The 26,864-nt window shown below is 41.8% G+C and overlaps 1 protein-coding gene and 1 long non-coding RNA gene across 2 annotated transcripts in view; one reads left to right on the top strand and one right to left on the bottom strand.

The window, feature by feature from the left end:
• Positions 1-308: 308 nt before the first annotated feature.
• On the bottom strand, positions 309-14,965 carry LOC104690687. The gene is made up of 4 exons (XR_752034.4): positions 14,193-14,965; positions 1,982-2,162; positions 1,213-1,330; positions 309-740 (listed from the first exon to the last, which is right to left on the bottom strand). It is a non-coding gene; the product is annotated as an uncharacterized LOC104690687 (long non-coding RNA).
• A 10,031-nt stretch (positions 14,966-24,996) lies between these two features.
• NWD2 (NACHT and WD repeat domain containing 2) overlaps positions 24,997-26,864 on the top strand; it is a 54,206-nt gene continuing 52,338 nt past the window's right edge. The window contains exon 1 of the mRNA XM_039551093.1: positions 24,997-25,163. Within this exon, the coding sequence (XP_039407027.1) occupies positions 25,012-25,163 (152 nt within the window). The 5' untranslated portion in view covers positions 24,997-25,011. The remainder of the gene's footprint in view (positions 25,164-26,864) is intronic.

Raw genomic sequence — 26,864 nt, 5'->3', positions numbered from 1 at the left:
CTACTGTGTTTTAAATCTTTTCCAAGGACCTCCAGAATGACATGAAAGCCAGTAATTTGTGATAGCACAGTGTCAGTGGAGGTCACAGAAACAGGGGAAGAGTGTTGTGATCTAATGAGACGCTGGCAGCATACCCACATAGCTGCATTATTCTTATAGTCACTGCATCTGGATTATCTGTGCCAACTCTTCTGCTCTTCCATGGCTTCATCTGTGATGTTTCTGTTTCAGCTACCAAAGGAATTCTGCAAATGTCAAGAACAGTTATGACCAAGAGAGAAATCACTCTCCAACATGTTTTTCCAGAATTTTATTAATGCAAATGATGATGGAAATTACTTATCTGCTTTCAAAAGGCATATGGGAGATTAAATCACAAACAGAGCATCATATCTCAATCTGGTTTCTATCAGTAGTCATCCTCATAGGTCAGAAAATCTAAAATCAAAGCTGTTGCATGTTGCACAACACAAAATATAAGGAATCAAAATCTCACGATATATAGTCCCATCCCAGATACTCTTTGGCCTTAATAATGTTTTAGAAACTTTATTTAGCTATAAATTTCATAGAATCTTCACAAAATAATCAAAACATTGTCTTCTCAAAGGTGCAAAATGTCCAGAAAAATTGGGATGTGCTTTTTCTCACCATCTCTTTTTAATATAAGTAGGAAGCAATGAAGACCAGCAGGAATATTTTGTTTATGTTTCTTTCATTCACATACATGCCCGCAAGACCTTAGAAGAAATATGAAAATTAATGCTTGCCTTCAGATAGAATTTAAAGACACAAATATTCAGGACATCTCACTTTCGTTCTTCAATTTCAGACCTACTCTAAACTAGTTACCTCAGTTTCCTCCACAGTCTGCAGGGAGAGATGGGCATGTTTAACCAGCTATTCAATTCATATCTCCTAAAGCCTCTCAGGATGCAATATAGAGTCAGTAGAGATTTTCTCTCATCGTGAATGAAGAGAGCCCAAATGATTGTTTAAACTGGATATCTGACTTTTAGAAAACTAACCCACAAAAATCCTACCTAAAATTCTTCATGTTAGCTTTTCCATACAAGCTGCACAGAAAGAACTATAACTAGCAAACAAACATTAACTGACACACATTTTGTCTTTTCCTAGTTATTATCAAATCAATAATACAGAATACCAATCACATTGAGAGAGTCTGAGGATCCATCTCCAGATACTCACCAACCATTGTCCATGCCGGGTACACATCTCGTCAACCTGTAGCAGACAAGTCTGGAGGGACTTGAGTGAAGGCTGCCACCTCTTGGTGAACTAAATAGCACAAATTTTGACTTATCAGCTGGAAAATGACACACCATAGTTATTGAGTTAAAATTCATTCATCCAAAAGTCATTAATAGATCCTTTATGTCATACCAGTGTATGTTTTAAGGTACGTTGGTGTGACATAAAAAATAAAAGAAAAAACCTAAATTATACCGAGTCTTCTACAGAAGCCAAAATCACAAAATAAAAAAAAATAGTGAGTTTTAAGAGTTTCAATTCAGAAATACACCTAGACTGTCAAAGAGTAACACCAGTTGGGGTGGCGTCTTATATTCTAAACAAATTATATATCATGAATAGTATTTAAATGCCCCTTTAAATACATAGCACATCAAATAAATACTGAACCATGTGAAGACCCTTTTTTCCCCTCCAACTGAAATGTAAGATTGATTTATAAAAAGTTGCCAATTTCTTTTTATTTTCTTCTGGTGCAATGTCACAATTTGAGTACTCCAAGCTTTTTCTCTTCTGTGGCAATTGTTCTGTAATATTGTTAAAATCCCCAAAGCAGCAAGAGCAGCAGTGCAAGAATTGCTGCTGTTGCTGTTGTTTTTATCACAGACCTGTATACTGAATTAAATCCAATGATTACTCTGCAAGATCTCAATAAATATCAGCATGCATTAGAAATAACATTTGTTTTGTATTTTACAAATATTACCTTGATCCAACTTGTCCTCAAGTCTTACACAGGACAGCAATCTGACAGTGATATAATCCACATATTTTTCTTCATGTAAAATCGTACAAGGTAAATACAGAGCATTCAAACACCATTTAAGTTTACTTCTGTTGAATTTCTGCTTGATGAAGAAAGAACATATTTACTCCTCTGGCCAATACTAAGAAGAGAAAAGTAAATGAGAAGACCAAATTAAAATGATCCTTCTATTTTAGTATGAAGCAAGTGCACGGTGCATTTATTAGTATGTGAATACAGTTACCAGAATGATGCTACTTTTACTGACATGCTGTGTTTTATTTTAACAAGTCTGAGATATATGTTCTCCTGACTATACAAAACCCATTGCAAGAAAAATCAGAGAGGCCATTTTGCCCATCTGCCATACTTAGCCTGGGGTTTAGGTGTTAGGATGGGGGCATGAAGGGAAGAGATGAGGCACAGACTTTGAACCAGCATCCACTGAACTTAATGAGACCCTCTCAAAAGAAGGTCCCCTTCTTCCTCTTCAGAAGAGTCATGGTTAAGCAGAGACTAAGTTCCTAGTTAATCTATAATTCCATTTCAGGTAAATCTAAAAGGCTCAGTCCCTGCAGAGGCCAGTGCAGCTGGGGTTTGGGGTCAAGACATAAATGCTGGGTGGATAAATTCTCAGAGAAGTGCTTGTTCTACGCAGTACCATATTCACTACTCTGCTGGCATCAGCACTGCTAAAAGTTCCTGAAACATTTTAAAAATTACCCATTATAACTGTTAAAGCCAACTGTAGGAATTGAAAACTCTTGCCAGGTATCTGCAATGCTGACAGATCTTTTTATAAGCCTATAGAATGTGTTTCTAAAAGTTTTATCACATTAATTGCTTTGCAAAGGCTCACTTTGACATCACCCATTGGCTCCAAGTTTATAGCTCTGTCACATTAGGCAGTATATCCTACTTCAGTGGCACCAGATATTTATGGAATAAAGAAAAATATTTTAGTATCAAAGAAGTATTTAAACTTTTAACAGGATGGATTACCAGCTCTCTCTCAGAAGAGGTGTACAGACACATATAAATATTGTGGCTAAACTGACACTGAAGAATTACTCCCACAACAGGCAAATCCCAGAGAACAGGATATTAATTAATTTGTTCATAGTGCAAACAATTTTACTTTCTACTACAGACCTAATTTAAGGAGCACATTAAGTTCTGGAGCCAATTTTTTACAGAAGATCTGTACAGTATGATTTATCTTACAGTAGCTAGTTTGCCAATGCCTTTTTTTTCCTGTCTTCCGCAGAGCTTTCTGACTTCTAAACAAAACCCTCAGCCAAAATTTTTTTTAGAGTAGAAAAATCATGAAAGAAACTTGAGTGTCAGCATGAAGGATTTGATTTTATAACAGCAAATACATTCCTAAGAGAATGAAACATTCTTGTAGCCTCTTAAATTCTGCTTTCTGGACTTCTAAGTATCAATTACTTCTAAAGACTGAATATCTCCCTAGCAGGAATTTTTATATAATGTATGGATGACTTGTTCTGGCCTGCTACACACAGAACATACTCCAGTGTATGTTCAAGAAACACATTTTCCTTAGCATTGGGATTATATGCCCTTCCCCACTGCTGGTCTCTGTGCATTACCTGTATCCCAATCCCAATTCATATGTACCTACCAGAGCATGCAGTGTTACCACATACTAGATTTGGAGTCTTCCAAGCACACAATGAAAAATATGACACGGAGTATAAAAACTAACTTGAGATCAAGCCAGGTTGTTTTTCACCTGGCATTTGACCTCCTTCATATTTGTGACTTGCTCTCTGGGTACGAAATAAACCTTTTCTGTTCTGTTCTGTAACCTCTTAATAAGGCTGACATTCTTCTTGTAAAAAGCTTGAATACTTTTTCCTCCCACAGGAGAGCTACAACTACTCTGTTCTAAACAGATTGACATATTAGGGGAAATTTGAAAATGTGGTAGCCAGGGCATGCATGTAGTTTTTTTGCTCCAGTGCACGGACCTGTTTCATCTGGAACCAGATGATTTGAGTTTGGGAGGAATGGGTTGCTTCTGAGGGGTCAGCAGGTTCCTGGGTGGAAATGGGGGTGTTTGGTGATTTGACAGATGGAACTGCCTTTATCTTCAGAGCAAAATGAGTTTTCAGTGTAGAGATATGAGAAGCAAATGTATCATTCATATCTGAACAGGTGTTAAAAATCTTATCCCTCCAGCAATGCAGTAAAGGAGCTGTACTATTATGTCAGACTGTGCTCCCACAGAAGAGTCAAATCCATGGACAGTAAGTCTGAAACGTTGCTATCTCTATTTTAAAATAATCTAGCATGGAATCAGAGCAGGAGCTCCAGACGTTGTCACCAACAGTTTGTGGTGTCTAGGTGGGTGAGTGGAAGATAATCCATATGGTGGTGATAATATAATATGGAACTTAAGCTTAAATCCTAAGAAAACCTACAGGTATCTACTGTAAGAATATTTTTTAAATCTGATTTTAGGTTCTTTAAGGAAACATGTTTAAATTATTGCCCACACCATTTATAATTAAATCAATAGAGAATCATCCTTGTTCATAAGCTCTATTCTATCTCGACAATCTGAATCCTTTTTGTTGGACATTTCAAGATTACTTTTCTCATGAAATTTGCATTTAATTCTGACTAGACAAAGGCATGTAAATGAGCCCAAAGTCATAGTACAGTGGCTTTCCCTATATAAAATATGTAAGTTGAATAAGCAATAACAGAGCCTCCTCACATATCAAGATAATTACATGACATACCAACACTTCTCTGTTCATCTTAGCCACTGCTCAGCAATTTTTAATATCAGCTTATCTTGTGCTTTGACTAGCTATGAGCTGCCTGGACTAACAATAGCAAAGAGGATATTAATTTAGCACTGGAGATGAATGCTGTAGTTTGACCCAAATACATCCTATTGTTGAGGACTGCTTGGGGAAATTTTATGGCTTCTGTTACTTAGGAATTAAATTCAGTGGAAATGTTCTGATGAATGCTTGTCAGAAAATGTCAATGTGTGGAACACAAACCTTTATTAAAAATGTCTTGGACTTGACAATCTTTTGCCAAATGCTTGAGTATTCTAGGCCTGGGTGTTCTAGGTTGTGGAGCCTATAATGGAATCAAAATCCCTCAATGGTGTGCCTGTCGCCAGGACCTTCCCAAAGACAGAAGCACAGCTCTTTCAAGGTCCACATTTTCAGGGTGGATCTTTTGATAAATAACCCAATACTCTGGCTCTGCAGCAGATCTGGCAATCTAAAACCCCTACCTCTATCCAAGACAAACCCTGGAATTTTAGACCACCACTCAGTGAATTCAGCACCTGGCCAACAAGAATTAGACAAGGCCATTACCAGCCAACATGAATTAGACAAGGGTTAGATGTTCATAGAGTATCTCCAAAGTGTAGCAAGCATTTTTAATTTTGAAAAAAATAATAATGTTTTAAAACAATTTACTTGGTAACTTTTGAAAATAAAATGGTTCCAGTCCAGTTCTTATCTGAAAAAAAATTTCCATCATCATATTGTTACAGAGGGTAAGGACCCAGCCTTCATCAGTGACCTTGCTTACTAACACTGTATTAATGCCTGTACAGGTACCTGAGCAGTGGATCTTGAAAAGCCTACACTTAGGCCCACTTAGTCTAATTCTAGAGCTGAGAGCTTGAAAGACAGATATTTTCCACTAAACAGAGAAAAAGACTCTCCTTTGCTTCTGAGAAATGTAGAGGGAGTTCTTGCTAGCAGATAGAATAGGAGCATCTTTAAACTTTACAGCATGGATGTGGAATGGAAGCATTGATGGTTCCCTTATGATTTCATTGACCTTTCTGTAAGTAAGAGAACTCTTTAGATGGAGATACTCTTCAGTGAATAAAACCTGATTAAACTCTTTGCAAGCCAACTGAAAAAATGGAAGTAGAAGGCACCTGCAGCACCTTTTCTACCTCAAAAAAGCACAAGATAATAGAATGAGTTAAGTATACTGATGCGCTGAAAATATCACTTCAATCAGATTCATGTGAGGAAGTCAAATTGAAATTACTATGATGATCCATCTGAGCAATGACCTGTTTAAAATGTGCATTTAAAATACTAGTTTGGGATTTGAAATCTGGTAGTACCTACCTCTAACACAGACTTTCTCATCAGCTTAAGCAAGCTGGTTGATATATCAGTATTTCCTGTGCAAAATGAGGAGAGACTTACAGAAGTCAGAGGAGCTCAGGAAAATATCTATTGAGAACTGCAGAGTGCCCAGGAAACTTAATAAATCAGCTTCTGAGTTTTTTTGTAAATACAGTGGGGTTTTAATGAAAACTATCCTCAAAAAGTATAATATGTAAGCAATCTTACAGATATTTCCTGCAGTTTTCATCTGTTCTATATTTAGAAATAATGTAACAAATTCAAAGATATTAAAATGGTAGGAAAAAACCTCAGGATTAGAAAAGAAACATAACAGCAGTAGCAACCAAAACAGATCACTTATGATTTTTACTTTTCCCCCAGTCTCCCTGAAAACTTACCATGTGTTATTTGATGAATAAAAATGAAGCCTCTCTTCTGTAATTTAGCTCTGTTAGGAATAGCATTAGAACTGCTGTAATAGTTTAAATACACAAATTATGTGCATAAAAATATGTCGCTCAAAAGAAATAGTTATATTCCACCTCCTCTAGAAGATCACAGTAAACACGTGAGATTTGCTTCAGAAAACTCAATTCAACAGAAGTCTTCAATTCACTCTCCATCAATACTAGATGTGCCCCCTCTTTAATACCTGGATGTTCCCAGGTTAGGTCCTTGGGCTCCCCTCTGTCTTTCATCCTTCAAAGTGCTTTTTTTCCTCACATCCTTCTATAACCCCTCTCTAAGACCCTTCCCTTGGGAACTGCTCTGGTATCTTCCTGCAACTGCCTTTTGCTGCAACACTTTTAAGCAGGGAAAGGAAAATTATCTCAACCTTACCAGATGGGAAATAGTGGTGGGATCAGGACATGGCCTCTCTGCAGTTTCCTACACTGACTGTCACTGTGAGAAGGTGGCTGCTACATCCTGAGTTTCTGAAGGCAAAATACCTCCAGGAAATACTATTATAGATCTTTCACATTTAAATAAGCAACAGAATATATCATTGACTTTCATTCATGACATAGCATAAGGGTTGTCTGTAATAAGCTAAATGTTTCTGAGTCTGGACTGTGGAGCTCTTCCTACTCCTGTGCATTCAACCATCTTTGTCCTGCCTCAGCCTCTTCCCTCCTCCATAACATTCTCTGGCTTGACTTTGCTTGCTACTTTACATCTACTTTTTCTCTCTTTTTGCATCTTGCCTTCTCATTGGACATACAAGGAATTGGTACTATCTTATGTTCTCAAAGTCCTTTAACTCCAGTTTCTCTCTTCAGCCTTTGTTCATACTATTAACTCCTCTGCAAAAAAACTCCTCTGCAAAAAGAATCAAACATACATTTGTGATTCCCCTTCATTTAAAACTCCTTTAAAAGGGCAGTAACCTCTACTAGCCTCCTTTATGTTTTTTACTTCAAGCAGACATACAACTTTAGCTGTGAAGAGCCATTAATGTTATACAAAATCACAGACTTTCCATTTGACAAGCACTTAGTGAACATGTGTAAATACCCAAATTCCAGTACAGAAAAAAGCTGTGCAATGAAAATAGCCTCTTCTCCAGAATACTGAGTGCAAGCTTATGCTTGGCAGATCTCCTTGTATTTTTATAGATTTTTTTTTTTAAACTTTCAGGAGATCCTGGACAAAAAATGTTAAAAATTAATTCCAGATCACAGAATCACAGAATCACAGAATCACAGAACAGGCAAGGTTGGAGGGGGTCACTGGAAGTCATCTGGTCCAACCTCCATGCTCAAACAGGGTCATCCTAGAGTATGTTACTCAGGATTGTGTGAAGATGGGTTTTGAATGTCTCCAGAGAAGGAGACTCCACAACAACACTGCACAACCTCTCTGGGCAACCTGTGCCAGTGCTCAGTCACCTGAACTTTAAAGAAAATCTTCCTTATATTCAGGTGGAACTTCCCGTGCATCAGTTTCTGCCCATTGCCTCTTGTCCTATTGCTTGGCACCTCTGAGCCAGGCTCCATCCTCTTGACACCCTCTCTTCAGATCCTTATACACATTCATGAGGTCCCATCTCAGTCATCTCGTCTCAAGGCTGAGCACACCCAGCTGCCTCAGCCTTTCCTCACAAGAGAGATGCCCCAGTTCCTTAATCATCTTCATAGCCCTTCACTATCTCCTGGACTCACTTCAGGAGATCCATATCCCTCTTGTACTGAGGAGCCCAGAACTGGATACAGCACTCTACATGAGGGCTCACCAGGGCTGAGTAGAGGCATCAAGACCTCATGAAGAGGGAGGATAGTAGCAGACAAACTCTTCAAGAAAACCTGCCACAGTCCAGGACCTCAAATTTACTTTGCTGAATGGTTCTCTTCATACCTGCTACCACAGCTTTTTCCCAGAACACCACAGGTGACAGAAAACTCAGCTGTCACACCAAAGGGAAAGGCAGCACACCTCCCTTTCATGGCACAGGGCATCACTGCTGCTGCTGCAATCACCTCACAGGCCTGGAGAGCTTTGTCCAAGATGTGATGCTATCTAGAGCTGGATGTAACTGCTGCTTCCACCCTCTCATTTTACATCACAAGTTAAACAAGCACATTTAACAGTTCCTCTAGAAAACTTTTTCTATAGAAGATAGGATAGCCTGTGATACGACCCTTATTAAATTATGACTAGAAATTAAAGGAAACTATGCAAAGTGTCAGATGAGACAGTAATCCGCAGTTTGTTCAAAAAATGCTGGAAAGGATCCTCATTCTTCCTGTAAGAACATGCAATAATATTCTCCATGACACAGAGTCCATATAAGCCCATGACACAGAGTTCCAGAAGGCACAATTCAGAAAACAAACAAAAGCTTGTTCTTTTTATTTTCTTTAATTATTAGTTTGTATTTATTTTATTTTTTGTTTGTTTTGGAAAACTTTGGGTTTGGTGAAACTACTGAAGCTAGCTTTCTGCTCAACATTTGCCACCTTGTTTTGCTCAGTCCTAAAAATTACCAGCCTCCTGTGCAAGTACACAGGGTCCCCTGTGACCACCAGGATGTCTCGGAGGGGAGCCACTCTGTGAAGGCAAGTGTCCAGTGTTATAACATTCATTCTGCTGTAGGGTATTTGTTTCTGGAATGCTGCCCAGTTACTTCTGACAAGCTGGTTATGTTGCAAGCCCAGTAACGTGTTGTGACACAATTAAAAATGAGGGGATTTTGCACCAATTTCTATTAATTTAAAAAGACTAATCCTGGTTGTTTCTTTTGTTCCCAAGAGAAGTGCATAATGAAGTCTAAAGACTGTGCTGCTCAAATGCTAGATTTTCCCTTTCATTTGGGCAAATAGACAGGCAATGAAGAATTTCTTATCCAGAAGAACTAATGGCTGCCTCTGTCACCTTTTCACTTCAATTATTTAGACTTCCTCCACACTTATGCTGGCTTCCTGCTGGCAGCACTGTCTATTAATCATTAACTGTCATTGTGCTTTAAAAGAAGGAAAGTGAAAAGACTGCTGAAGAACAAATATAGACCTTTCTTTTTTTCTCGTGAAAAATAAATGACAGCTGTGTGCTACCTGGATTTACAGTGTCTTCAAATATGGTTTTGGTTTTTTGGTTTGGTTTTTTTTTCCCACAGGGAATAATTAACATTCTAGACAAATGAGCAAATTGGCTGATCCAAGTAAATACATACTCCAGGACTCCCTTTTTCCTGTCATATCAAGGCCCAGTAGCCTCTGATAAAGCTTACAAGTCATCCTCTGCCACCAGCTCCAGACAAATATCAGGAGAATAGGAGTATGTTCTCTATGTAGCACTGAAGACTTAGCCTATTAAATCAATGGAAAGCTGTCTCTTCCCATGGACAGACAACCTGACCTCCTTCACTATTTCCCAGGAACCCTCCCAACAGTGTGCACTCTTTGGCCTCCTGTAACAGGACTCAAAAATCATAATTCTTAAACACTGTTAAGATCACCAGAGGACTTTGTCCACTGTAGCAAAGCGTGCAAAGAAGCAACTGCTCATCTGTACCACCAAAGCCCATCCTCCCCGGGGTGTATGTATCCAGTGTGCCTCCTGGATTTGGGGAAGTTAAGCCACCTGACAGGAACTTGAGATAAAATAAAGGTGGTACTGTAGACCAATTATCTCAGGTCTAAAAAGATGTAAACAAGGCTGGAGGAGGCTATAAGCCACAGACTCTTTTGCTGAGTCTGGGTTTCCACACTCTTCCCCATGAACTGAGAAGGAGCAGGAGAGTTTTTGGGGGTGTGAAGGCAAAACCTCTGGTCTGCATAAGACAGAGGGTGTGAACATCCACCAACAGAGACTACAAGCTGAGTTTTGGGCCAGATAAGAAGCAGACCCTGCAGATGGTTCTTTTTATGACGCCAGTTGTGTACTCTTACATAAACTAGCTTGGTTGTGAAACTCCCCACCACCCCAAGGGAAGATCACATTCAAATGAGAGGCATCTGTCAAGTCTCAGAATGGTCATAACCCATCAAAGACCCCTGAAGTGCCCCTCAGATGAATTTCTGAGGCCTTCCACCAGAGGACTGCACACAATCCACAAATGTTGCAACAGATCCAGTGTTGGAAAAGAAAATGTAAAACTCCTCCCACGGAAGGGGCTTGGGCGTACCCACCTGCACCTGAACATATCCTAACTCATTGAACTCTGTTTTGTGGGATCCTCACCACTGAGAAGACCAGAAGAGGACCAGTAGGACACTACTGGATCTGCAGATGTGGCGATTATCTTTCTACTTAATCTGTCTTTCTGTCACTCTCTCTCCCCGACTCTCTCTTTTCCCTAATTCTTTCTACCTCTCTCTTCTTCATATTAACTGTTAAATAAAATCCTTACTATTGACATTGGCATATGGTCTTGTTTGCACCTTAATTCAGGCAATAATCTAATAATCTAATAATCGCAGTAATTGGATTATAACACCTCCTGTGCTATCCTTCCCCAGTAGACCACAGACAGGATCCTCCCCTGCATGTCCTCCCAAGTGTCCTTCTCACTGAGGAGTCCACAAGAATGTTCCAGGTCCAGACACTCTTTTCCTGAATGCTTGGATTTCCCACAACTTGTTTTCCTGCAGTTCTTCCTCTTCCTCAGTTGTGGGCTGCTCTGGAAGCCACAGGCAGAGCTGAATGCCTGCCTGTACCAAGCCAGACACTGCAGACAGAACAAGAGCATTCCCCAAGCCTTGAGCTTTAAGAACACATAAAGCACATGCCATGGAAAATACTCCAACATCCACTTCAATATATACTCTCAATTTCAGTTCTTAGAGACTGAAAAGCCACTATAAGCAGAAAATCACATCAAACTGCTGCTATTCACTGCACACTGTTTTGTACTGTTTTGAAATACACTATTGCCACATATCTGACCCCGTCACTCCAATAAATAATTCATTGTATCTCTCACTCCAATGCTTTCCTGCAGGGTCCAAGAAAACAGAATTTCAGAGAAAATAACGTCTGTTGAAGAAATGGCCATTTGAGTGTACATAATGAAAATCCTCCTTGAGTTGCAGCACATCCTGACAGAGATGGAAGTCAGCCCCAGTTGGAGAGGCAGATGTGAGGACTGAAGGGAGCTGAATCTATATGGCCAAAAAAAAATATTGTCATTGATCATCTTAGTGTGTCCCAAAAACACAGCAAGACTCTGAAATGTGACAGCTATAAGGTGCCATCTATTTCTATACTGTTTCAAAATGTCCCAAAAGCCCTTAGGAGTACAAAAGTAAACAGCTTTATACATTTCCCTGTGATACATAATTGTCTGTGAGTAATAAATTTATGAGATTAAAGTTTGTGAGAATTAACCATTGTCAGACATTTTCAGTGCTGTTTTCTCTGAACAATCATGATATTGCTGCACTCTAAAGGCACAGACAGTTATTTGCTCAACAGATTATCCAGCAGTGTGCTTTTATCTTCTGAACAGCTCAGCTGCCCATCTCCCTTGGAGAACAGCAAGCAACCTCTATAACACCTTTAATATGAAGAATGAAACTTTAATTCATTCCTAAATACAGGTCACACCCATGTCAAGAAACCTCTGTGCTGCTGACGTCCCAAAATACTGCCAAACTGCAGCCACATTACTTGCCAAGCAGTGCTGCAGTGGTGGACAGACCCAGCAATGCAAATAGCCCCAGCACCTGCTATGAGCTGCTAATGTTTCACACCTCAAGTTTCTGTCTTCAAAGAAAAACATTCAATCTCAAAAATTCAGTTTTTGTTTTATACCTGAAAACAAAAATTGAAAAAGGAACACAATACAAACACACCATTCCAGGATGCAGTGTTGTGAAAAATTCAAAAGATACTGCTGCTCAAGGGAACCATGAAGTGGAAACCACCAAGGAGGTGCCATGGTAACTTGTAACACCTATCTGCTCTCAGTGATTCAATGCCACAAGTTGAATTTAACACAGAATGTGGGTTGAAATGCTATTTTCCAGGTGAGGAGTTAAATGATGTCTTATGCAGTTGTGTTACGACAGTACCAAAAGTAGTCCTCTCAAGACTAATAAACTCAAGTCCATTGTCCTGGCCAAATCCTGATTTGGTAAATTAGATTATTTCAATTTTTTAAATGAAGTTCTTTCATTTGAAGGATCACAACTACTGAAATTTGTAGTGGACAGCCAGTGCAACCTGGAAGGTCTTGTGCTTATGTTTTTCTCATGATTTCTAATACTTCCATCATTCCTGCAAGGTGAGGAGATACTACAGCTTGTCTCAGCTCCCTCACAGCTTACTAATGAGGAAATGATGCATATAAACTTACTGTTAAACCCATTCAGTCATCAGCTGCAGCTTTGACTCCCTAGCTTCTGCATATCCTTGCAAAGAATTATTTTCTGAGGAAGGAGGCTCTCAGAAACCATAAGGCTGAATGACCTAAATTAGCAATTATGGAACTAAGGATTCAGCAACAGCCAAAGATGCATCATGATCACCTGGAATTATATCCTTAAATTTCTCAGATGAGGTAATCCTAATTAACTTGTTTAGTCATTGCAAATGTTGACAGGTCTGGGAGTTAAATCCTGACACCTTGACCATGCCTCATTCAGTAGACAATTCTGTCAGTAAGTTGAAGAGAATACATAACATATATTTGGGGCAAAGAAAACCTAAAGGAAATCCATTTTACTTGGCTGCTTATTATAAAACACCATTACACATTTTTCAGCATGCAGTAGCAAACTGAAGCCTGCATAGTGCAGTATGCACTACAAAGACACATAAATACTGTAGGCATGAGAATTTGTGGGGCAAATGCACTCAATGCCCTGTGTGGCCTGGAGAGAATCGTCTTCCTGACTCAGATTTAGTAATTTGTTTAACTGTATGTGCTTCACCCCGGTTCTAGCTGTGCTCTGTCTCCTACTGAAATCACCAGGTGTGAGTACTCACGTCCTCAAAGGAAGACAATTCTCCTCATCTTTCACATTTTTATATGCTTTCTTGAACAAATGAACTGGGGGGGGGGGGGGGGGGGGGGGGGGGGCAGGGAGGGGATGATAAAATGCTTTCAATTGCTTTGATTCCTTTTTTTTTTTTTAACAGAAAAGGAGTAAAACCAGCCACCTCAACTGAGACTCAAGAATCTGGGGTTGTGTTCCCCAGATATGCCTGAACTGTCCCTTCACATCTTCAGGCCTCACTTCTGTCAATAGAAGACGGCTACAAAAAAAAGTCAATAAAGCAAGTTCACACACTCCTACTGGGAGAACAAGCTCTAATTCTGAAGAAGAGGGAATTTATTATTTTTAGATTTTTTTGTGGGTAGTTGGACACCTTAAAGCAAAGCTTTTACATAGTTGTTTTTATAAAGGATTTAAAGCTGTCCAACTGGTTTCAGTTGGCATCCAGACAAACAAGAGAAAACCGCGTCTCTTGGAAGAGCATCTGCCAACTCTCTTACACAGGAAGACTAAAAAAGGAGTGATCGCACCCATCAGACAGCTCAACTGATAGGAAATATCAAATGGCATGCTCGGCACACTTACCTGCTCACAGAGAATTTGGCAAAGATTGAGTCAGAGGTTGGTGCCTGGAGTGAAGCAGACAGTGAGTGTCAGGGCACTTGTCTCTGCCTGGTGCCTGCTGCTGCTCCCATCCAGCCCAAACAGGCAGATTTTCTTCTGAAAAAAAGCAGTGCAGAAAAGGGGCTGGTACATGATCTCACCCTGACAGCAACCTTCAATGACTATAGAACTGGGAGCCCTGAAACATTTTTGCTGTTCCTCATAGGACATGTTTTGTCTTATGAGGAACAGCTGAGGGAGCTGGGTTTGTTCAGCCTGGAGGAGGCTCAGGGTGGACCTCATTGCTCTCTACAAGTACTTGAAAGGGGGTTGTAGGGAGGTGGGGGCTGGTCTCTTCTGCCGTTCCTACAGTGAGAGGACTAAAGGAAATTACCTTAAACTGAGATGAGAGATTCAGATTAGATACTAGAAAAAATTTTTCACTGTTAGGGTAGTCAGGTATTGGAATAGGTTGCCCATGGATGTGGCAGAGTCACATCCCTGGAGGTGTTCAAGACGCATCTGGATCTGACACTGGGTGATGTGGTTTAGGGGTTACAGGGGCAGTGCTGGGTGGATGGTTGGACTTGATGATCTTAAAGGTCGCTTCCAACCTTGATGATTCTATTATTCTATTTTTGCATCTGCTGGTTTATACGCACCTACATTGACGAAAGGGCAGTAATGATGTCATTCCCTACAATAAGCAATGCATTTAACTCATGAGAGGGAGTTACTGAATTATTTAAATAGCTCAGCAAATATGATTAACTGCCAAGAACAGACTAAACTATTCTTGCTTCTGTAAAAAAAAAAATCATTTTACTGAAGCAATGAACCAAATTACAGATTTTATTTGTGGATAAAGATTATTTTGAATTAAAATTCACCCTTGGATGATGATAGTTGTCTTCATGGCTCTTCAGCAAATGTTTTTACATTAAGGCTGCCTAAGGGCCTTCACAACACTTCAGAGCACAGCACTGTACAACTGTGACATGGCAATGATTGCAAAACATGTCTTTGAAGGCATTTGGTAATAAGGTACTCTGTGCTCCATCAGCTTACAGAAATCACTATTAGCAACAGTAGACTAGACACAGAAATCCACTGCCACCACTTCTGTGCCAGAATAATCAGATCCATGCAAGCACACTCCCTTTTGTTCTCAGTGCTTGTCTCCAAGATTGAGTACATTGTTCTGGACTCGGAAAGGTGGAAGCTTCCTTTTCCTCCAGCACAGCTGCAGTATCAACACGGGATCCAGATGAAAAATGATGGCATATACTAAACAAGATTTTAAAAAGTGACAGCTGCTTTTCCAGAACCCCTGAAGGTTAAACAAAGCTTAGCAAGTTTTTTTCTTTTTTTTCTTTATTTCATTCTTAGCATTAAAAAGACAAATTATTGTTGTTACTATAATCCTACTCTCCCAGGTCTTCATATGTCCAAAATAAACTTCCATGTCAATAAATCACATAAAATCACATTAACAATGGAGTGTAAATGGCATCATTTTCTATTAGCACAAACACATCAGAACGCAGTGATTTTATTTTCCATGTAATGTGCACAAATAAGTAAATATATACACACAGACACAAATGTAAAATCAGATTGTTAAATTTTATTCAGCAGCAACCTTGCAACATGAATATTTTGACTTATGCATCTAAAATTCACTTGCCACTTGTGCAGTAAGTATAGTTCACTGAGGAGAAGAAAACACTCATGAAACCCTGCACAGCAGATGGGCCTCTCTTAACTCAGCTGCAGACATGTACATACTCCCTAGGCTCAGCCTCTCCCTAATTTCTGTTTCAGATGATTCCAAGATTCCTTCCCACAACAATCTATGCAAAAGCAGTGACACAGAAACTTGGACAGACTCGCAGAGAAACATCTCAGCCTTCTGTCCCTCCTCTTCCTTTACTTTCTGGTTTGTATTTGGATTGCATTTCCTCAGAGGGAATATGAGCATCTTCTTTGCCACCATAAACAACTTCTAGACCCAGAAGCCTTTAGGTCCATCTCAAATGTTCTCATCATATGGGACTTTACCACGCTTGTCACCACTACCAGTATATATTCCAGAACACTAAAGCTCCTTTTCACTGTCCTAGGAGAAGTGTCTGTCAGAGAGCAGCAGGGGCCTCCCCACTGCCCTTGGGGAAAGGGAGGAATATGTAAAATGGGCAACTGGGGAAAAGAGAAGCTCAAAACAGCTAAGGGAAGTTGTGAACCCTAGAAAGCACAGGGAAAGATGAGCTAAAAGTGAGTGGCTGGCCAAAAAATGAGGACAAGGCAGGGGAGGGAGAGGGAGTAACAACAGACAGACACTCCAATTGCATGAAAAGAGTGAAATTGGAGATTAGGACCTGTAGCTGGAAGAGGGGAAAAGCAGGTGTTGGGCAATGGAAAGAGACAGACACATTGGACAGGAATCTGGGAAACATATGAAAGAACTGGTTAAGACAAGCAGAATGGGATAAAGAAATGGAGAATAGAGTAGGATGAAGTCTGGGGAAGCAGACTAAGGTATGTGAGAAGACTCAGAGGGTGGGATGAGTAAGTTAAAAGCACTTGAGAGCATATTTTTCCTATTTTATTGTAACTACCTTTAAGGATGATGCAGGACCATAAAATAAAGCAGATTGCAAATTTATTTTTAGCTGAGGTTAGGAATGAGGCAAGGAATTACAGGAAAGAACCACTTTCACAGCTAAGAAAGTGAACATTGCAGAGGGGGAGGGAATGACATTTTGTCCTGGCTTCCGCCCCAGATTTCCTATGATGCTAATTAAGTAATTTAAATTTTCAGGGGTGGTCATTAATTCTAGGTTCTTCATTTTCTGACAACCTGACTTGGAAGTCCTAAAGTTGATATACAAAAACACTGAACACTCTCAGTTACAACCAAAGCTGATAAAAATCATGTCTTGTACTCAGTATCTAATACCAGCTACTCTGAAAAAATGCAGTCCTTGCTATCTCAGAGAGGGCATCCAAAATTAATTGATACTTTAGGTGTTAGTTTTCCTGTGCTTTAGTGGAACAAGTTTGCTTCAATAATGAAACATGAAACTTCTTCTGGCTTGGCTGTTACTCAGCTTTTGGAAGTGCTTATATACTAACTTAGGAAATTATATGGGAGACTTCAAAAGTAAAAAACCTGCTTCTAACAGGGTATTGATGGTGACCTGCAAGCCTGCCTCCAAACACACCCTGACAAAGAGCTGAAAACTGTTCATTAAATGAACACCCCTCTTTTCTGCACTGAGTTATGAGAAGGGATTGTAAAACAGAATACTGGGTCAGTTAATTATAGGTTGCCATAATGCTTATGTGCAACAGGGTAAAATTTAAAGGCATATGGGCAAATTTGAATGACTAACATGGAAATCTTATTGCTGCATATTCCATGTGATTTTATTTATCCATACGTCCTTGTGCGTCTTTTGAGCATGTACATGTGTGTATGCACCTGTGCTTGGGGAGTGTACACCTACATACATGTGCAAGAGAACTCTAACTCTGCATGAAATAAAAGGGCTTCTTTTAATCTTCCAGTAGAAACTGACACACACACACACACAAAAAAAAGAAATTTAATCATGTTATTTTAGGTCTGAAGAACCTTTTAATCAAGAATCACATGAGATAAAATTATAGATGCGGTGTAGCCACTTACAACATTACAGAAAAGGCTATGTTTGCCTTGCTCAGTTTCAAAGAAAACAGAAAATTTCTAAAGGACATTAAAAAAATAAAAAACAAAAAACAGCCACACCAAAAAACCTAAACAAACAAACAAACAACAAAAAAAAACCAGGGTGCAGACCTCTTCAATTTCCAGTCGATTGTCATTCCAGGGGTCAAGGCAGATTCCCAGTGATGCAGGATTTAGAATAAAATAACTGGAACTTGGAGGTGGAAATGAAGTACAGCTGTGCTTACAATGGTACAAACCCAATCAGGTATTAACCTCTCTCTTTTCCTTGAAATACAAAATAATCTGTATATTGCATAGGTGCATAATCACATTGCTTGACAGCTCCTAAAAGACAGGATTGTTCTTATCCATCCATATTTGGAAATCACATTCTAGGCTGGAGTCCTCTCCTTAGCATTTGTGAAAGTGATTTGAAAACCTAACACATATCCCATTACTGTATATTCAATAGTAAAATATCAAAAGGGAAAATGAAAAAAAAATCATTATGAAATTGTGCAAAGAATATGGAGAAGTTAGCAGAATTTTATTACAGGCTCACCCACAAGAAAAATGTATTCCTGGATTAAAAATACAGAAACTCAAACTTGTCCTTGTTTTATGAGACCCAAGTTTAGCACCCCCTTTTGAACGTAGTAATGTAAGTGTTACAAAGAGTAAGAACATTCCAGTGGGCCAATGTGGGATAATCTCCCTCCCATAAATCTCCTTTTGATGACACAGGGATTGACTGAAGTTACAAAGTCTAAAGAAACGTAGTAGTTTTCCAAATTCTTATTACTTCTGAGGAGACAAAATTGTCTCCTTTTTGTAATCCATATGCATTTCCTTTCTTTCTATTACAGACCTTGATGTGTGGTGAAGGCTGACCTACCAATGCTTTCAGTGCATGCCTTTGGACAACATGACAAACCAACTGTGAACCTAGAGCAAACCAACGCAGCGTCACCTCAGTCCCTGCAGTCAGCTCACAAAACTCTGCTGCTCCAAGCAGCTCCTCTAAAAAGCAGTAGGGCAAAATGACTGTCATTCCAGAAAGGTACTCTGTTACAGCTTGTTAACCATATTGTCAGTGATACTGAAGTCTCCACCAAGTCTATCTATTAGCAAAGCCTAATACAGCAACCTATTCAGAGCACAGAAGAGATCCTTCCCAAAAGTCTAGAAGTGTCAGAGCACATGCAGTGGAGCAAAGGCAGGAAACATTTTTAGCACTCAAAACTGGGTGGAAAATGGAAGCCTACATCAAGCAGTGTGTTGGAACCCTGGGTTCAGAGAATTTCAGTCTTTCAGTGCTGACAGGCAGTGATCCTCAAAAGCGCACTGCATCTGACCTGGGGCTTTGGGAAAGGCTTCCCAAATTATGTGATAGCACTGAGATTGTTGCTGTGTAATTAAAAAAGAAGTTTGTTATATCACTGGGTGGAATATGTAGAGATGTAGAAAATTTAGGTTTCTGGGATATACATGTAACAGGATAGAAGATTTTGGGTGTAGGTTAGTTCTTTCTTCTTCCTTCTTCTTCACAAGCCTGGGTGATCTGGTACTGGTACAAAAAACCTGCAGTGTGGAACATGAATGATTAGTTATTGGATTATAAGTAAAAATAAATTAGTTGACATTCCATAATTGGGTAGTTTGGGCTTTAAGAAGGTAGAACTCTGGGGCCATTTTCACCATGTTAACTTAGAGGCACATCCTGTGCAGCTGCACTATAGATAAGAAATAATAAACATCTGAGTCTGAAGAAAAACTCCACGTCTCCTGCATTTCAATCTGAACTCTGAGTAAAAGAACCAAAAGACAGAGGCAAAGAAAGAAAAGAATAGGAAATTTAATAACAGTGTTAACTGAGCCCTGAGATGGCTGTAAAAGATCCTTATAGCAATCCAGTACCCATGTAAGATTTACTAAGATATGTCTTACTTCTTGCAATGAGTTTCTTGACATAAATATAAACTCAGTAAGTCTCAGCAGCCTGTCATCCCTAATTTGCAAGGCTAATAATAACAGGGGTTTTTTTAGTGAAGCATGAATTTGTGAGCTCTCTAGTCTCAGCACATCTGTCCCTGCTCTCCTGCCAATCCAAGCATTTTGGCAAAAGTAATACAGCACTGTCAAGAAAAAGGAGCAGAGGAGGAGCATATAAAGTTTCTCCACTCAGTTTAAGCAGCAGCAAGTTGAAGTAGAGACAAGCACAAATAGATGGGATGTTCAAACCATGGCCATGGCTCCTGTAGTAAGGAGCTTGCTCAGTCTCAGCACATCAGCACCTTGAGGAGAATGGTGCCTGGGGAATGCACTGAGTCCTCATTAAACCGGCAAAAACAGGCACAGAGTCACGGGGTCTCGTTCTTGCTTAGAATGTGATTTTATTGCCTCCTTTTGTCTGTCGCTCTAGGCAACTGCCTTCGTCGCCTGCTTGTAAAACTGGGCCAGCTTGCTGGGGAGCAGCAAAGTAACACTCAGCTTTGAGTTAGTATTTCATCAGATGATGTAACTCTACACAGGAGTCTTTTAACTTCTACACGAACAGCAAGATTCTGGTCAATTTGCTGACCCTTAAGCCTTGATTTTTGACCTGATCTTAAAACTTTGCCTTCCCAACTCCTGCAAATAGTTACTGGTTTGGAATGAAGACAATAGCAAGGCTGAACACACAGCCCCTAGCAGAACCAGGCTCTAAACATCTGAGGAGGACTGATGGGTATTTCAGCTATATACCGCAGTGCCTGTTTTTTAGTGCAGGGCAAAACGCTTCACTTGAAAGATATAAATAAAACCCCTCAACTGTTGTGACCCTGTCACTTATTTGGTATATGTTTTACAAAAGTGCCAGCTACAGGTATGCCTTCAACAGAAGTACTGAGCCTGTCTCCTCTGATAGCAGTGAGACTGATATTGAACTACTACCAAGTGTTTTTGCACACCCCACTATATATTGAAATATTAAAACACATATGAACAAGAACTTAAATTTAGCCTGCAGACAGAATAAGTGTTTCTCATAGTTAACTGCCTATAGCATATCACCCAGGTTACTTCCCAAGCTCTTTAACATATTAGAACTGATCTGTAATGCTCATTTTTAAACAACTTGACTCAGGATGACATGTCTCAGAAAGTCTGTTTTAATTTGCAAACCCTTATCATGCTGGGTTTAAGCCAAACAACTTGGTGCATTTTTTACGGATCACGATGGATTTGAATCAGGACTACTGAACTGTTCTTCCTACCTTCAGTACCACCTCCTGTGGAACTAGTCAAGAAATAAAGCAGTACTCTGTTTGAATTACAGCAGGATCAGGCCATCAGGAATAACTTGACTTTACTCATGTGTTTTACCAAGGAATGCATTCTGTTCCTTCATTTAAACTTGGAGCAAATAAAGACAGAATGATAACCAAGTAACATTAGGTTGAAAGGGGGAAAAATACATAAGAAGTGAGTATGTGCAAAGATTCCCTGTTACTATGCAGACTCCTTGATTTTCAGGATCAAGCCATGTTTATATGAAGTCACTTGCAGAATTACAGATCTGGTTTTACTCCTGTCTGACAAAAGGATACTTCCTGCATTAGCTTTATTGACAGACACCATAGATCAGCTGCCAAGTACAATAAAGTCAGGGTGAAAGTTTGGGGATCATGCCTTCAGGCAATGCTCTGCCATCTACCACCCAGGCGGCTTCCACATAACTAGTGTGGGACTCAAATACAGACACTGATTCTAACATATCACTTCTAAATGAACAATTTTAAAAGCATGTTATTCAATGTGAAACAGGGTAATTTTGATGTATGCTTAGAATGAACACAGAAGAATCCTAGTCATGATTTTTATTTTTGTTTACATAACATTTTTTCATATTGTTTTAATTTGTTAAATTAACAAAATATTTTTAATTTAAGAAAAGCTACCAACTAATCTCCCAGCTGAGTTCACCCAGAGTGCTTTTATACTGATAAAGTCTCAGGTAAAGCAATAAATTAGTTTCTCTGTAGTCATTTCTTTATCCTCTCCATTTCAGCCTCATTCCCAGCATTTTATATTCACAGGTGCTAAAGCCTAGGACATTGAGCCCCAAACACAAACAGATTGAAGCCGGACAGCAGAAGAGATTACCACTCTGAGGCATCTGTCCATTTCAGCTTTCACAGAGGTGGCAGCTACCGTGACAGGAAGCTGAGTCATGCATAAAGGCAATCCAGTGTACAGATCAAAATAGTAATATAGATCAGCACAGGTTCTGAGCTGCACAGAGGCAGCCTGCAAGCTGCACGGACTACCTGCTTCATATGCAACGCAGCTATGCCTGCCACCAGCGCAGTATCAGCCAGGCAACAAACAGACAGGGTGAACAGCTGGAAGTGATACGCCTGGTCCCATTTCATTCAGCCTGGGTTCATGAAACAATATATTCAGTTAAAAGCTGATGATGTTGTCAACACTGTCAAAGAAAAAATTCCAAAATTATGCGAACTCAAGTTTTCAACTTAGTAAAGATGACTGCCAAAAAGAGTCTTAAAAGACCACTGCGTTATGGCTGGCATGGGGAAGGGGGAGATCAATGATCAATCTTCCAAAGAAGCTGTCTGAGAAAATGATAACACTAAGGCAGCAGCAATATGAAATGATAGTCTCTGCATCCTTACCAGGAGCTGCTTCCACAAGCAAATTCCTACTTACGAACTGCCTAGTAGTTTATGCAAGAGAAGCAAAGGAGATAGCCCAGCTGAGAGTTAGTCTCAGCAAAGTACGTAACACGTAACTCAGCCTACACTATAAATCATTTCCTTCATGCACTCATTAACTGTCTGCAGCCTCAAGGAGCTGCTTTTCATCTCTGTATTACAGAAATTACCTGTTCATGACACCAGCCAGAAAAAGGCACGCCTAAGCATATTGGCTACACAAAGGCAAAGGGAAGTGCAGATAAGACCAACAGTTTTGTAGGCAATGACATGTATGAAGCCTCATTTCCTAGGGAATTGCATCTCATGACTGTCAGATTTTTTAACCGAATTATACCAAAGCTTCAGGCTAGTCTTAAACAGAGCATCAGAGAATCCAAAGAGAAGATAAATATGCGTGTCTACCATGACAGGCTTCAAGTGAGATCAGCTCCTTATTGGACACTGCTGAATCCTATAGGAATATACATTTGGATTAAAAGTGGGATTTTTCCAGTTCCTGGACACTCAGTTCCCAACAGTCCCACAACCCTTCTGCCCAATGCTGATATTCCAATATTAATGGTTGAAATATATGATGCATGTTTTTCCTTTTTGCACATAAGTACATTCTCCCCCACCCAGCTATGTTCACAGAACTTAGAGGAATGTTCTTTCTTTGAGAATTAATATCTCAAGCTTTAACCCTCTGTTTCATTTGTTTGAAATCAGCTCAAAATTTATGGGGCGCAGAACTAACAAAGCAACAGCAAGCAAACAGCAGCAAATTTACTCCCTTATACTCACATGCAAATACAGGATGCAATTCTGCATATGCCATATTTCTTTAAGGAATCAGGAGGGTGTTTTTTTTTTTAACAAATCTGCTCATCAGTACTCAAGGAACCCATCTGGCTGTCACCTTTGTTTCTAAAACGGAGCCGAGCAGTTTGCTTTCTCCTACTTCAGTAGCATTGCCTCCGCGAAAGTCAGCTCAGACTCCCCTACTGCTGCCACAGCGGGCAACTCGTCCGGCTGGGACCACGGCAGCGCAGGGGGTAACGCAAACGAGTACAGTTCTTAAATACTGTGTTGAAAAACACAGCAAGATTGTTTCGTATACATTGGACATACTGTATTATATACGTGGAAATACACAAATCAGCTTTGTATCAGTTACAGCACATAAAATATATAAATACCACCCGCGTTAAAGACTTTTGTCTCCAGCCTTTCAAGCAGGGACAAACACCTGCAGATCCCTCTGCCGAAGTCGCCATCCTCCTACCAAGAAGGGATTCCCACGGCCAACAGACCCATCAAGCTGTCTGCGGCCGTGTGCCCACCCCTCCCTGCTCCCCAGCCCCTCCTCTCCGCCGTGCTGCCATGTCCCTGCCTGCCCGCCCCTCCCGGGGAGGTTTCTAAACTCCGCGGCTCGCCCAGGGCCCGCCGCCCGCTGGGGCTGGGGCCGCTGCACCGCTCCGCTCCGCGCCGCCGCCCCCGCCCACCCCCGCGCTCCGCGGAGCCGCGGCCCGACCCCGCCGCCCTCCTGAATATTTCATCGGCGCTGCCCAACGGGATGCCCCGCCGCTGACTGCTGCAAAGGGACCGCATCCCGCCGGCGGCGCGTCTCGCTGCTTCCTGTGTCTTTCATTCTTCAAAACCGCAGCTTTTCATTTATTCCGATAAATAAATAACTGATTAAAAACAAAGGAAAGAAAAAAGAAGCAAGAGCATCTCTCTTTTGTATCTGAGCAGGTGGGACTCCTGTGCAGGAGATTACGGAACACAAGAAGGACTCTGAACTCTTCCGAGCCCAAAGGATGAGCTGGCAGCAGTTTTCCTATAAAAATCCGATCCCGGGGCTGTGACACACTCGAAGGAGCGAAGGCGCCGTCAGCCTCACCGGAGGCGTCCCCGCTTTGGACACCGCAGACCCTCGCTGGCGGAGGAGGAACAGGAGGGACTCGCCGGCCAGACCGCGCTCCCGGCGCGCAGCCTCCCGCCGCTCTCCGCTCTCCGCGGCGGCCGTGGCCGGCCGGGCGGCGCTGGGGGTCCGGCTGCCGCCGCGGGGCCGCCGTCCCGTCGCAGCCTCCGCCGCGCCCGGCACCGCTCCGCCGCAAACTTTTCTGCCCGCGCCCTCCTCGCCGCCGGCCGCCGCAAGGGAGCGGCGCGGGGGGCGGTCAGCGCCTCGTCTCCTCGCTGCCCCCGCGCTCCGGCGCCGGGCGGCGGCCACAGCCCCAGCCGCATCGCCGCCGCGGAGGCAGGCGGCGGCCCAGGGCAGCCCGAGGGTCCGTATGGCCGCTGCCCTTCACCCGGTGGCGAGAGCCGCTGGCGCCGCCGCGGCGCTCCGGGGGCTGCTGTGAGCCGGCGGCTCGCCCTGCGGCGCGGCGGGATGTGGCCGGCCGGGGCGGGCGGCAGGCTGCCCTGCCCGCGGGACGCGGCGCTGCGGCGGGCGGCGTTCTCCGGCAACCTCTCTGCGCTGCCGTCCCACCTGGTGCCGAGCGGCAGGAGCGTCCGCGTCTTCATCAGCGCCAAACCCCGAAGGTAACCGCGGCTGCCGCGCCCGCCCCGCAGCTCCCCCTGCCGCCCCGCAGCGCCCGCGCTGCTCCCCGGCCCCGGCCGCCGCCGCTGCTCCCGGGCACCCTCACTCAGGGGCCGCGGCGTGGCCGAGACCGGCTCCTGCCCCCTCTCCGCCTCGGGCCGCCAGGGCCCCTCCATCCCGCCGCCTGGCACGGTGTGGGGCGCACGGCCGGGCCGGGCCAGGGGCGGACGGGCGGTGTGGGTCGCGGCGGCCGCGGGGGTGTGGGCCGGGCTTTACCGGGTGTGGGCCGGGCTTTACCGGGTGTGGGTGTACGACCTCCGAGAGGGGCCTGGAGGCACTGGTGTACTCCGCTCCTTAAGTTTTATGTCCGTAAATGACTCGCCTGAAAGGCACCGGGGCGCGGGGCATCCTCTCATTTCTGCGCTGTCGGAGCTGCAGGGCCCACGGGGGCTGGGGACACGAGAACGGGCTGCCTTCCAGCGAAGGGGAGGCTTTTTTGGGGGAGATGTTTTGAAGAGCTCTCCTGGGGGGTCTGGTTAATAAGAGTTTCCGATTGATTTCATAGCACAATGAAAGCAGGTGTTAGCCCGCAGAGGCTGCAGCTAAGGTGATCCTTTGATCCTGGCTATACTCCGCTTCCAAGGAAGTATGCCTTGAAACCTGCAGTTTTAGCTTAATAAAGTCGGAGTCATAAAGTCGGGGTATCTGAATTAATTAGGCATCCTGCTGTTTAAAGCCTATTTTTAAAATTACCCTTTGATTCGAGGAATTTGCATACATTCAGGAGGTGTCACTTGTAAGATAGGAGTTGCTGAAGCATATTCCCACTTGAAGCACGGAAATAATAAATTAAGCATTCACACTTATGACGTTTCTTGTCTGTAAAAAATGAGCCCGCTGTATTCACAATTAACTTTCACACCACCACCCACCACCTTCCCCCCCCAACACTTGTAATTCAACAATACTGTCACCTTTTATGCAAACATCAGAGATCTGAAAATCACGCCTGAAACGACAAAATAGTTTGAACTTTGAATTGAAAATTGTCTTGGCACAAATACTTACGGGAGTATGAGAAATAGTGCTCACAAGTGAAAAAAACTGGGCATAGTGCTGCTTTGAAGAATTCCCACACCTCCAGCACTTCTTGCTTGCTTTCGACGCAAGGAAACTCTCAGCTCTCATATTCAACATCCCTGTTTGTTTAAAAAGATGACATTCTTTAAGGAGGGTATGAAGATGTTTGCAGTTTATTGCTGCAATCTAAGCAAGGAGATATAAAAATAGTGATAATTGAAAAAAAAAAGTCTATTTGGCTCTGAAAGAAAATTACTGTGGATTTTTAGAAGATACGTTACTCATTAGAAATGGATTTCTGCCAGCATTGCCTTGACTGGGAAGCTACTGATGCCTCTGCATTTGATGTGAATGGCATTTAGGGTAGCTTGGTAGGTTAGCTAGATATTTGCTAAAATAGAAAACCTTAAACTTATTCTAAAAGTTGGGATTTAAAGCTATATATATCCATTTGCAGGATTTTACCCTGGAATTTTGATTTGAAAAGATCAGCTTTAAAAAAAAACCCCAACACTGAAAGAAAACAGTGCAAACATTTTAGGATTGTTTACATTATCTTTCTTTACACATGGTCACAATGATTAACACTCTTCATGTCAAATATTTTATCTGTGACATTGCTC

The sequence above is a fragment of the Corvus cornix genome, chromosome 4 (genome assembly GCF_000738735.6).
Source record: "Corvus cornix cornix isolate S_Up_H32 chromosome 4, ASM73873v5, whole genome shotgun sequence".
NCBI lineage: Eukaryota > Metazoa > Chordata > Aves > Passeriformes > Corvidae > Corvus > Corvus cornix.
Note: the sequence above shows the minus strand (reverse complement) of the source record. Positions and strands in the feature narration are given on the sequence as shown.